Source organism: Tenrec ecaudatus, chromosome 3 (genome assembly GCF_050624435.1).
Source record: "Tenrec ecaudatus isolate mTenEca1 chromosome 3, mTenEca1.hap1, whole genome shotgun sequence".
In the NCBI taxonomy this organism is placed as follows: domain Eukaryota; kingdom Metazoa; phylum Chordata; class Mammalia; order Afrosoricida; family Tenrecidae; genus Tenrec; species Tenrec ecaudatus.
Genome location: NC_134532.1, coordinates 136124984 through 136139012, shown reverse-complemented (window position 1 = coordinate 136139012; position 14029 = coordinate 136124984). Strand labels below are relative to the sequence as shown.

At 41.7% G+C, this 14029-nt stretch overlaps 1 protein-coding gene across 17 annotated transcripts in view; it reads left to right on the top strand.

Moving 5' to 3' along the window:
• The window catches only part of PTPN13 (protein tyrosine phosphatase non-receptor type 13), a 234606-nt gene that overhangs the window by 187407 nt on the left and 33170 nt on the right, over positions 1 to 14029 (top strand). For all 17 annotated transcript variants that reach the window (XM_075544059.1, XM_075544061.1, XM_075544052.1 and 14 more), the window contains 4 exons: positions 96 to 306; positions 3268 to 3338; positions 6190 to 6254; positions 13535 to 13679. In XM_075544059.1, the coding sequence (XP_075400174.1) occupies positions 96 to 306; positions 3268 to 3338; positions 6190 to 6254; positions 13535 to 13679 (492 nt within the window). The remainder of the gene's footprint in view (positions 1 to 95; positions 307 to 3267; positions 3339 to 6189; positions 6255 to 13534; positions 13680 to 14029) is intronic.

Below are 14029 nucleotides of genomic sequence, written 5' to 3'. Positions count from 1 at the left end.
AATGCAGTTTCAAGCTTTGCACAGAATAGTTTTCCTGGCTAGCTTAAGAGAAGTATGCTTATGCCTAAGTAAATAAATGTTTTTACTCCCTGAAGGATTTTCTTTGTCTGGAGGTTACAACAGCATCCATAAAGTGATATATATCAGTGATATCGACCCAACATCGGTTGCAGCCGTGGAGGGCAATCTCCAGCTCTTAGACATCATCCATTATGTGAATGGAGTCAGCACGCAAGGGTTGACCTTGGAAGAAGTTAAGAGAGCATTAGACATGTCACTTCCTTCAGTGGTGCTGAAAGCAACAAGGTACTTTTAAATGTGTGTGTGTGTGTGTGTGTGTGTGTGTTTTCACATGTGCTCATGCACATACGCAAGCACTTCAGCTCGTTTTTCTTATGTTCTCTTAAAAGTATTCGGGAGATAGCAATTCACAATGAGGTGACAGGGTTGGTACAATTAAAGCAAACTCCTTAGTAGAGAATCACTTCTCAGAGCATGTAAAGTGAATAAATGGTTGGGCATACGTGTGCAGTTCACAGAATAATCACCACATTGATGAGTTAGAATGCTTCGCCCTGGTGGCATTGTGGCCAAGTACTTGGCTGTTAATCCAAAGGTCAGTAGGTTAGAGCCCACCAGGGATGTGGCTTCAGTAAGATGACTGCCTTGTCCTGCAGCGCCACTGTGAGTCAGATTGACCCTGCAGGAGAAAGAACAGCTCAAGCTGGTTTAAACAAGTTAAGGGAGTGGCTCGGCTCAGTGCCTGAACGAGTCCAGAGCGAGGTGGTCTTCAGTGGAATTCAATATGCCTCTTGGCTCTTTTTACTCCCTCCTTCCTCTGGATGTCAGCTTCGTGTTCTGCGTGGCCTCTTTTATGCCGGTCACATGGCTTCATCAGGTTTCAGGCTTGACATCCAGACCAACCTTCAACAAAAATCCTACCAAGCACAGTAATAGCACAGTGGGTACTAGGTGTTGATTTGTTTATGCAGAGTTGATCATCTCTCCTTGATTTGAGGCAAAGAGACGAAGATAAGTTGATCAGTCTAGGCCTCTCAGGCCCATTCTGAGGGGTGTGGCATGGTCAGTCCTACCCCAGTGTCATGTCTACTGGAAATCATTGATAGGATTGCCACATCCATTCTACCTCATAATAGGTTGGCCTTGTGGGAAAAAACAAACAACCTCATAGAAAATATCTGTTAGATTTTGTAAAATAAACTGAAAAAATGTAAACTCAGGTTCTCCAGATAGTATGTTTACAATATATCAAGGGGAAAAGATTACATTTGTATCTGGGATGCATGATGAATTTCATGTTTGTATCTTTCAACACAGAAGAAATCAATAGACTTACTGGACAACAAATGCCTGTGTGTTCCTTCTGAGCCTTGAAGATTGGTTGTGTGTGTTTTTTTCCCTTGAATGTAATCCCTGACGTGATTCCCTCAGATATTTCTAAAAAATGGATTGAAAGTTATTTTCTCAGGTCCCTTTAAACAGTGGGGGGAAAAACTCTTCAAACAATCTAGAAGATATTTTTTATAAAAATCAATGTCTCTGCTACCTGTAGTTGCAGTTGAACGCATTGCCTCCAAGTCAGTCACTTGTCCTTCCCACAGTCCTTCTGTCTTTTCTTTAATCTTGGCTGTATTCTCTGAAAATGAACAGTGGCAGCCCCATCACTTCCCCTTCCAACCCCCGCCCCACCCCAGCGTTCTCGCCAGTGTTGTACGCAGCTGCCTTTTTAAAGGCCCCTCAGGAGAGCAACAGTGGAAGGGGTAGAGGTTTATACTAAAGATGGGTGTGTGTGTGTGTCTGTGTCAAGAACTGCGAAGGGCCTGAGATGTTACCATACATGTAAACTGCTCTTTCACACCTGCTGGCAAAAGAGCATAAGACTCCTGGATTACAGACAAAGGACTTCATTTCTAGGGGCCGTACCTAAGTGTTATAGAGGTTACACATGGTCTGTTGGATAACCCCACACACTTTCTCTCTCTCTCTCTCTCTCTCTCTCTCTCTCTCTCTCTCTCTCTCTCTCTCTCTCTCTCTCTCTCTCTCACACACACACACACACACACACACATACATACATACACACACACACACACACACTGCGTTGTTTCCAACTCAGAGTGACCCTGTGGGAGGTAGAACTGCCCCTGAGGGTTTCCAAAACAGTGACTCTTTATGGGAGTAGAAAGCCTTGTCTTCCTCCCCTGGTGGTTTCAAACTGCTGACCTTGTGATTAGCAGCTCAAAGCATAACCACTACATACCCTGTGAGGTACATTTTTCTGAGCTGGGGGGTAACCAGCCACTGTGTAGCAAGCTGTCAGAAAGCCCACTTTTCCCTTTAGAAGTAGGTTCTGTGTAGGAACGCAACCCTCCAAATGCTTTAGGCGGCCTACTCCGCAAGAATAGACATAAGTCTTGGCAGTTTACCTCACGCCCCACTGCACGCCTCAGGCACCCTTCCTCTTGTAAGCATGCGCAACAACGAGACTGCAGCTGTGTTTCCATAAAGACCCTTCCTCTTGTGCGCATGCGCAACAACAAGACTGCATCTGTGTTTCCATAAAGACCCTTCGTCTTGTACGCATGCGCAACAGCAAGACTGCAGCTGTGTTTCCATAAAGACCCTTCCTCTTGTACGCATGCGCAACAACCAAGACTGCAGCTGTTTCCATAAAGATCCTTCGTCTTGTAAGCATGAGCAACAACGAGACTGCAGCTGTGTTTCCATAAAGACCACCTATTACATTACAGTATTTGGAAGAAATAACCCAAGCCACACGCTTTCTCTATAGATTTTTGTCTTACTACAATATGTATTTTTTTATTCAACACACCCTCAGGACAGATTTCTTTTTGATTACTTTTCTCTTTGCGTGATATTATTCATACAATCATTATAATAAAAATTCTTTGTCTCGATTTTTACTTTAAATACTCTGAAAGAAAAACAAATGTGAAGTCCTTTACACATCTAGACAGCTCTGTAGTTATCTGAGTCACAACACTGAGACCATGAACAGTGCCAGACGCTCAGTGTAAGGAGAAACATGACCGTGTGTTGGTCGTGTGAAAAAGTGTTGCCCTGTTGAAAACATCACAGTGTGGTATCAAGGGGTAGCTAGACTCAATGGGGCCCACCTACAACAAAACTCCTGAGACATGAGATCATTAGCAATAGGCTCAAAGGCTATTTACAACAAATAGCTTTCAAAATTTGCCATTAACTTTTTTCTTTGTTACCACACAGAGACGAACGTCCAGTAGTGCCTACCCCAAAGAGGGCTGCCCGTTCAAGTCCCGGGCCAAGCAAGGCCAATGGTAAGAGAGCACCCACTTGGGACTCAACTCGTTGTATGGCTGTGACTGGTTTTCCTCAGCATTCGGTTTGAATATCGTCTTTACAGAAATTTTTACAGAGTCTAAGGTGGGGGGTGGGGGTGGGGTTGTCATATTTAAATATAGCCTCTTTAAGATTCAGTGTGTAATAGGAAATAGTAAGAGCGCCACATAAATCTGAGAGTCTAAGTCCTTTGTGACTTAGAAAGTTTTTCATCTAAGTTTGTCTATATTTTCCTATCAGTAAAATGAGAATTTTTGAAATTAAGGATATTAGTTGTATTTACTTTGTAATATTAATATGAGGCATAACCACAGTGGTACATGTGTAACACTCATCCCAGTGCTTGTTGCATAATAATTCAATCAGGCATTCTTTGAATTTCTTCACTTGGTGCCAGATACTAATGTGGGATCTAGCAGAGAGAGAAACAAATATCTGGCATACAGTCTAGTATAAGACTAGAAATCAGTTTTGTCATTGCAGTAGCAGCAGCAAACATTAGTTAAATGCTTATTTGGGCCAAGCATTCTTCTCAGTGTCTTATTTCTGGCAACAATTCTATGAAATCATGCTATTACCTTTATTTTGTGGTAAGAGAAACTGAGATATGGGGAAGAGTTAATAAATAGTAGAGCCGGAGTTCAAACATAAGAAAAAACAATCTGATATTCTCATTTTAATGACAAGGTCAATAAATAGCATTTCCCATTGCTACTATCAATATAATAATGTTGCCAATTTCCCATTGCTACTATCAATATAATAATGTTGCCAGTCAACCCCAAGTGTGCCAGAGGAGAACTGTGCTCCACAACGAGCACAAAAAGGGGTCTCCCGGCCTTTCTTCTGAGGCACCTCTGGGCGGGCGTGAGCCTCCAGCCTGTCAGGTAGCACATAGGCATGTTAGCTCTTCAAATGTTTGCATCACCCAAACCCAAACCAAAAATATTTCTGCCTTTGAGTTGATTCTGACTCGTAGCAACCCTATAGGACAGAGTCAAACTGCCCTTTTGAGGCGTCTGAGACTTTAAATGTTCACAAGAACCAAATAGCCTCATCTTTCTCCAGGAGTACCTGATGGGTTCATTACCCAGTCAGTGCTTGGCCTGCTACACTGACATCAGTCAGTAGTGACACATAGGGACCATATTGGACACAGTAGAACTTCCCCTCTGAGTTTCTGAGACTATAACTCTTTATGGGAGTAGAAAGCCCTGTCTGTCTACCACAGAGCAGCTGGTGGTTTCGAACAACTGACGTTGGGGATCACAGCCAAATGTGTAATCACTATGCCACCTGGGCTTCTAATGGAATACTACTCAGCATTAAAAAGAAGTGAACTGTTGATACATGCAATAATATCAAAGGAATTTTACTGAGTGAAAGCCAGATTAGAAAAAGGGTGTTTTTTTAAAAATCATTCTATTGGGGACTCATACAGTCCTTATCACAATGCATCATCCATCCATTGTGTCGAGCACGTTTGTACATGTACTGCCACCATCACCCTGAGAACATTTTCTTTCCACTTGAGCCCCTGGCAGCAGCTCCTCATTTCCCCCCTACCTCCCTACACTCCCTCTCTCACAAACCCTTGATAATTCATAAATTATTATTTTTCCATGTCTTACACTGACCAATGTCTCCCTTCACCCATTTTTATGTTGTCTGTCCCCCAGGGAGAGAGTAATATGTAGATCATTGTGATCGGTTTCCCCTTTCTCCCTCCACTTTCCCCTTACCCTCTTGGGATCGCTACTCTCATTATTGGTCCTGAGGGGTTCATCTGTCCTGGATTCCCTGTGTTTCCAGCACTTCTCTGTTACCTGTGTACACACTCAGGTGTAGCCACAATTGTAGGGTAGAACTGGGATCATGTTAGGTATAAATCCATTTACACAAAATTATAAACACTGCAGATGAATCTATAATTTAACACACACAAAAAAACAAACAAACAGTGGTTGCCTGAGGACTCTGTCAGAGGACTGGGCAGAGGTTTATAAATAGGGTTGTCTTTTTTTCTAGATAAATTTAATGAACATAACATGTCTCTTAAAAGTGATGCCAAAAGATATCCTTGGGCTCTTTGTAACATCAGCGACAAAAATATAAAAAATTATCCCAAAAAATTACATCTACATCTCTCTTGATAGTTTACTGATTATGTTTCAATTTTCCTTACATAGGAGATAGAATTATCTGTGTTAAAATTTTCCTATTCTTCCTTTTAAGATATTTTTAAAACTCTCATCTCTCTAGATCTCTGGAAAATAAACTAAACTAAATTACTTTTAAATATGTGGTGATATATAACAATAAAACCAGAGTTACTTACTTTAATACATGACTTTATTTTTTCCACTAGTGGCTATGAGCTAAAGTTAGCTTTTGGTTGAAAAATATACTAGAGGCCCCCCTTTTTTGTTGTATCCACGGCTTACTTGCCTGGGTTGAATTGATAGCCTTTATTGTTTACCTTTCCGCATGACCAAAGAGACAACAAGCTTTCCTTAAATAATAAAATAAATGTCTGTGATATCTCTTCCCACCCGGTTGGAATCGCTTATTTAAAATACCTCGCACTTAAGCCATTCAGCCCAGACTTGTCTTTTCTTTGAGCCATTTTCTTTTAAGAAATTGGTGGGGTTTTTTTCTTGGAACAAGCCTTTTTGTCATATTTGATTCGTTTGCTTTTAAATTAGTCTGGGATGGGGCCTCCGTTAGTGTACTAATAACATAGCACCCCGAAATGAGGCTTTGTCTCTCATGACTGTGATGTCTCTGTTCCGTTCTCACGGGCTCCTCCGCTGATGTTGTTCTTCTCAGGTCTTCGCTGCGTGGCGCCCTGCAGCCAGCCTGCTGCTCTCACTCCTCCGAGTTCTTTCTCCAAGGTAAATAAAAGCCTGCATGTCATACGAACTTAACCCCGTGGCCCACTTGTTTGAGTCTGAAAATGAGCTGGTGTCATATTTTAAGTCTTGGTCGTCTTTACCTTTGTGTCCAGGGTGAGTCAGAAAGCATCGCTGTTAGAATTGTAGTTCATGTGTGCACAAGTTTATTCCAAGCACCGCGTTTGTCCATGTCTTTGTAATTAGCGGGTGGCTGTCGACAGTTTCTGTCAGTAATGCACTTGTTGGGGTGCCTTCAAAAAGAAGTCCACCCAAAACAGTGTAATTCCTCCTGGGAGCAGGCAGCCGCATCTTAATCCCGCAGAGCTGCTGCTTGTGCAGTTGGCAGGCCAACATTTACCCACAATGCAACTGTAGTAAAATGAAAGGGCTTACGTTATATAAGGTCATTACAGAGAAATTTAGCAGGAATACAACAAAATTATCTTCATGTCTAATTAGAGTCCACTTCTGACTCTCTCTGTAAGGCTGCATATGCCCCTATTTTGACTATCATGCCTTTCTATGATTTTCTTTCTGGCATGTCATGTTCATCATGCAAATGCTTCCAGCTAGCTCTTTGCTTTATAAAACTGTTTTGTCCCCATTTCTCTCACACAATCCCTTCTGAAGCACACTAGTTGAATTTATTTCCATGTGCACTGAGGCATTTCTACATTCTCCATAACAATGTAATCCCAACAAGGTGCTGGAAAGAGTTGGTTTGTTATGGGAGGAAGAGTCAAATGCAGTAACTAAAAGCACCGAGTTCTGTAGTTTGACCTTCACTGTGTCAGCTCACACATGGCACTTGCTTTAGTAAACCCTGAAACAGACGAAATGCAACAGAAGGATTTCAAGGCAGAAATAATTTGGATCCCCCAATTAAAATGAATGCCTTGCTTATTTGCATTGTGTGGATTAAGATAACAACATTAACGCTACCCCTCTGTTCAGAAGGTCTTCAATTTTGCATAACTAAAACGGAATTTTCATGTATTTTTAGTATCCCTCAGGCTGTTCAGTGTTTCCTGTCTTTTTAATGTCAGCATTCAGTTAAAAAAAGGATGTAGGGTGTCTGTTAAACAAACAAAATCCTGTAAACCAGGGCTTTTGTTGCTTGCAGCTGCCAGCATTATTTTTCTCGAGTTAAAACATCGTTCAGGAAGTCTTCCAGATGACATTCTTCCCTTGAATGTTAGTATCTGGACTACAAATTTCTCATGAAGAATGGAATTTCGTAACCAAGTATGAGGACTAAGGTGCACCTGACCAAAGTCAAAGAATTTTCAGTTGCCTCATGTGCGTATGAAAGCTAGACAATGAATAAAGAAGAAGAAGAAACGCATGTGAATTACAGGATTGTGAAGAATATTAAATATACCATGGGTTACCTGGAGAACAAACTAATCTGCACTAGAAGAAATATAATCAGATATTCTTTAACAGGAAGATGGTGAGGCTGCATCCTATACACTGTAGGCATGCTATCAAGAGACACCAATCCCTAGAGAAGGACATCTTGCTTGGTAAAATAGAGGGTCATTGAAAAAGAGAAAACTTTTAATGTGATAGATTGACACAGTGGCTGCAATCATGGGCTGAAATATAACAATGTTGAGGACCCAGACCAGGCAAAATTTCACTCTTTTGTATATCAGGTCACTAGGAGCTTCGAGAACACGTAACTAACTAATGTAACATTTATTAAGAAAGAATCACATTCCATCCACCCTGCATCACTTTGGCTTCACTCAAAAGAGTAAGGCCTTGAGAATAAACCGCACACGTTTCTTGGTGTGGGGCTCTGTAAGTGTGTTCCAGTCACCTAGACTTTCCGCTTTCCCACACGCTGTACTCTCTATGAAGGGCCGCGGAATTAGAAAGTCAGAGTCCACTCCACAGTGATGCTCTAGTTAAAGAGCCACTGCCCTTACTGGTACCAGAAGAAAGAGCTCTGGGTTGGAAACTCTGTATAACTAAGAGAGAATCGTAGCATTAAACTAGGGTCTGTGTCCATTTAAGGCTTTATTTATTTCCCCCAAATGGCTCATCGATTTATTCGTTTTGTTTTATATTTAAAGATAATTGTATTGGGTCCTCTTACAGCTCTTAGAACAACCCACACATTAATTATATCAAACATACTTGTACATAGACTCTTCATTCTTTTCTAGACATTTACTTTCTGTTGAGTCCTTGGTGTCAGCTCCTCTTGTTTCCCTTTGTCAAATACTGTAAGGGTTAGGGGTTTTTTTTAACCTTTTTGCTTCATTTCCCCCAACTTCTAAACTTTAGTAGTGCTATTAAAATTTTATAAAATGTTCCATGAAAGACGAGTCTCATAAAATATACCTGGGGGAAAAAGTCAGCAGTCAAGTAAGTTTAGAAATGTCCCATAATAGATTTATCTTTTTATCCACTCAGAACAATATTACTAAGGGTTGTGAGCATTCCTAGAATAAAAAATGGTGATTTGAAGTTATTTAACCTCATGTTTCCTGGTGTATTTAACATTGAAAGCCCTCATTCCATTTCATTTGCATGTCTCATTGCACTGGGATTTTCTGGAAATGCTGATCTAAGGTGGGAGAGAGAAAGTGGGTTTTCTTTTTTCTTTCTTAGTTTTTGAGCTCTGCTGAAACCTGTTTGCCCAGGGTGGCCCTGCTGGTAGTTGAAGTACCCATGGCGTATCCTCCAGCAGCCCAGCAACACACCAGCCAGCACAGCGCGACAGCTCTCAGATACGCGGCGGGGTTTGTTGCTCTAGATTACAGAAAGGACTTTCCCCGGGCAATCCGTTGTTGAGTGATACGGAGCACTTAATCAGCTTATACGCTGTGCATTTCTTACATTGATTTCAGAGTTACCACAATTGAAGACATGTTAAAATGTCATAATTGGGGACATTTCTCCTTTCCATAGGTTATTCGGCTTTTTTCTCACTATTTTCATATAATTCAACTTAAATAATTTAATAATAAAAACCCATCTAGGGCTAATCTATACAGTATAAAAATTGATGTTGACAGACACATCAAAGAAGACATTCAGGTGGCCAACAAACATGTTGAACTCCCGAAGATCACTAGCCATTTGAGAGGGGCAAATCAAAACAATAGGATAAAACCTCCCGCCAGCGTTCTTAGCAGTGTTAGAAATAAACCAGGTAACCATGCCGCAGAGAGACGGAGCAGACCGGAGCCCTGATCCTCTGCTAGTGGACTGGAAAAGACCGCAAGCTCCGTGGACAGCAGTGTGGCACTTCCTCGAGAAATTTGGAACGGAAGTTTTATATGCCCGGCAATGTTTGTAATTGGTAGATAGCCTAGAAAAATAAGCGCCGTGACACAAATAGATGTTCATTGCAGCACTGTTCACAAAAACACGTGGAGGGGACAGGGGACTAAATTCCCAGCAGTAGAAGAATGGATAAATAGCACATATACATAATGAAATGCTATCCCAACACTAGAGAAGAGTGATGGATCTGTGAAATACTTCACAGCATGTATGAACTTGGAGAACAGTAAGCTCAGTGAAATGAGTTAAGCACAAGTGGACAAATATTGTGTGAGACTACGATTATAAAAGTCACGAATAGCTGATGATTGCTAAGAGTCGGAGGGAAAGGGAAGGGACGACCTGGACTAAAGGATGACTTGGGCGAAGGGGCAGATAATACTCAATAAGTAGGAGGCGATGAAGAAACGATGGAGGAAGGGAAGGACTCAGCAAGGCTTTCAAGAGTTAAAGGCAAGAGAAGCCAGTGTTGTTCTATGCATAACCCTGCAGTGGTGGAGATCTACAAATAGAGGCTGGCCTAGACCTGCAGGCTGAATAAGGGAGAGTATGAGAATATATATATAGGTTTGCTAGAGGATGGCGGAGTGTTGGTGGTGTACTGATTATGTGCTGGACTTCCAACCACAGGTTCACCAGTTTGAAACCACCAGCCGCTCCTTGGGGCAAAGCTGAGGCTTTCTACTATAAAGAGCTATTGTCTTGGAAACCTTAGGGGGAAGTTCTACCATGAGTCAGGATTGAATCAATGACAACACAGTTGGTTTGGGTGTTGACAGAGGATATTTCTGTATCAGTGTTTACTTTTGCTGCAAGTTTTTCCATGGTACATATCTGGGGGCAAAGCCATGAAATCTACTTAGATATAACTAAACATCTTGAAGGGATGAGTCACTGGGCCTTAAGGCATCAAGACCATAGTCTTGGGGGACACCAAGATCAATTGTTCACCAAACAATGTTCTCTGTCCTAAGTTTTGTGACTGAAAAGCTTGTGAGCAGCCATCTAAGTTGGAACTATTGGCTTCTTAACACCAAGAGAAAGGGAGTGATAAAATAGAAAGATACCTGCAAGCAGTTAGTCTGGTGAACTAATGGACCACACAGCCACCTGTCTCTGTAATGCTAGCCCAGGGGGAGCTAGCTGGTGCCCGGCTACCATGACCACATGCTTTGAAAAGGATTACGTTGGAGAGTCCTGAATAGAGGGAAGGACACATGGAGCAGAATGCACACACCTAAAAGAAACCAGTTGTAGGGGTCAGATAGAGACTGATGGGAATCCCCCAGGACTGTGACCCTTAGTTACTACTGTTCAGGTTGGAACTGAACTCACCTCCACATTGGACTTATCAGACATTTAAGAGAAAAACCACAGCATTTATTCAAGGATAAAGTTCAAAGGGTTAGGAATGAAAGGGGGATGGAGACAGGAAACATGGGAAATAAATGGGATACGCCATGGTGCATCAAGGGGATTCAATCCGAATGTATATGAATTGTTGAATGTGCAACCACCATCTGTTCGGTAAACCTTCACCTAATTCACAAATTTGTCTTTCTCTTTAAAGCTCTGGTCTTCCTTATAATGACCCTTTCATGCTAATTACATTTAAGCATCCTCTGAATAAATTTGTAGGAACTCTGTTAGCCCAGTGGATTAAACTAACAGGTTGGTCATTCAAATCCACCAGCTCTTCTATGAGAGAAAGATGAGGTGATGTGCTATAAATATTTACAAACTCAGGAGCTCCATGGGGAAATTATTTGTCCTTTGGGGTCACTAGTAGTCAAAATCAACTGGTGGCAGTTGGTGGATGAAAATGTTTATCTCGAGGTTTCCTGAGGGAGCTGCGGTCTGAGTGCTTGGAGCGGGAGGCGACATGGCACTCTTGCTTAGGCGAAGCTGCTGCGGGGTGAGGCTCAAAGCCGGGCGAGGCGGGGCTGGGAAAGGATGTTGCTGTGTTCGGGAGGGGAGGCGGTGTTCGGGAGGGGAGGCGGGTGCTGGGCTGAAAATAAAGGCGCAGGAAGCCGTGGGAAGGAAAGAGCCCGCCTCTGAGCCCGTCGGCCCTACTTACTCCCACCCTCCTCTGAGAGGGAAAGTCGGGGAGGCTCCAAAAGATGTGAAAATGCTATAATCTTTTAATTCCTCCACCACCCCCACTGAACTTTTTGACGCCCTCTTGATTCATCCCAGGTCTTCACTTTCCTGTATTCCCCCGCCGCCGCCCCCCTATGTTGGCGGTGCCTCCTTTTTCTCTCTTGGCCCTGGAGTTGCCCGACGCTGCACCCAGCGTCCAACTCCTTTCCCGTGGCGAGCGCCTGGGCAGTGCGTGCGGCTCACCACCCTGCGAAGTCTTCATCCCCCCTGGAAGGAGGCGTTCAGTAGAGGTCATCCTGCAGCCTTCCAGAAAGTAGAATTGAGAACGTCTTGAACTTGGGTGCCTGCCGAATCACAGGGTGGAGGAAAGTGAAGCCGCAGGCCTGGTGGGCTATTTCGTATCCTTGATACGCATTTGGTTTTGTGTTACGGGGAGGAAGTTTTCACGCTGCGTATATTAAAATCAAAACAGAAAGAACGCCGCAGGGCTTTCCCTGAAGCTATATATATTCTTAGTTTTGCATCTTACAAGTTGTATTAATAGCTCATTGACTCAGGCTTGCGTTGATACTATCAGGACCAGCCTGCCATTTAACTGTTACTTAACAATGAGTACCTCCCTGGCGGTGATCCCGAGTGTGGCTTGGGGTAAATGTTAACTGTAAGAATTACAGGCCTACAATATAAAACAACAAATTTTATGCAAAACAATGTACTGCTTAGGGTACAAAATTAATGACATAATTAGACCGCCAGGGAGGTTTTAAGAAAGTTCTCTATCCTTACCCCCAAAGTTGCAGTTTTAGAATTTCGAATAATTCTGTTGAATTGTTGCCGGATTGCTTTCATTGTTATATAAAGTTCGGAAGGAAGAATTTGCTTTTATTATTATTACTTTAACTCTGGCGCCTGGAAAAAAAACTGCTGAGAGAATTCTCAATCACCCAGGGGAAAACCAAACTCAAAACACCACATAGAGAAAACTTAGCCCTTCGTCTCTCCTTTGACACGCCTATAAAACTAAGACTGGCAATCTCCTAGAAAATATGCACCGTATTCAACAGTGTAATTGTGATTATAACAAGTTACCCAGTGAGATTAGCCCTATAGTTAAGGTTTATAAAACTGCCAGAAATGTAATCTAAGGCCACAAATATAATATGGAGCCTAGGCTCAAAAAAAAAAAGAAAATGTTTATCTCTCTTGGAATTTTATCACTATATAAAATGAGCCCATTTAATGAATACAGTCAGTGAAGAAAACTATCAGAAATGATGTGGGGAATTATTATTCTTGAACTAAAATAGCTAGACTTGAACAAATCATTAAAGATTGATTCATTTAATGACTCAATCAGGTGCTCTTATTATGAGAAGTTCTTATAGGAAATAAAGTCAAAACATTTAAAGGGCTACTTCTCTCCTTTGTTTATAAAAACTAGAGGGAGAGCCTCCACAGTTTTGGTTTGTTAGCTCCTTAGATCTCAGAGACCCAAATTTCTTCGAACACATCATTGCATCATCTCTAGGGGTACCATCCCCATCTTTGTGCTCCAAGAAGGTTTCCATTGGCTCTCGCCATCATATACACTAGATGAAGCATTGAGCAGGGTGGGGTGGAAAATGGCATGCCACCTCCTTTTAGGAACACTTCCCAGAAATCTGTGCATTTCTACTTTTATCTCATTGGCCAGAATTTAAGATTTAACAAGACGGCCATATCTAGCTGCAAAGGAGTCAGAGAAGTAGTCCCCTGTTCTGAGCAAATAAAAATCTATAGGAAAAGGAGAACAATAAGGGGAGGCGATGTACATTCCCTAACCAATCCTAGAAGTCGGTATAAGAAGTAAGCTAAAAATATGTTATTATTTTACTCTTTAGGCTAATGGAGAAGGAATAATTGAAGTTTCGCAACCTGAAGGAAAAGGCTTTACTTTCCAGATGAAAGAATCAACAAATGTGATCCTGTCCCAAGTTAGCTTTCCAAATGAGCCAGTAGAGGGTTACTCTAAATGCCTGAATTCAGGTAAGAAAAAAAAATCATCTTTGTTTGCCTTACATGCTACTGTAACTTTAAAAATAAAGGTTGGCTTTAAAGAAGTAAAAGAACAATGTAAAAAAATAATGTTAATTGAATTACTGTGCAAATGGCCAACGTCCATCTTCATCTCTGAAACTAAAATTCTTTTCAGTTGGTTGGAGAGATGCCTGTTTTGTTGATTCTGTGAAGCAACCATCCATTGACTTCCTAGTAGTTTAGAAATTTTCTCTCAAGGATATTTGGCATTATAAATCATTAATCTCTAGCACAATCTATATGTATATTTTTCTCAAGTTATTTGAGATTAATTTGAGAAGATAAATATTAAATTATTA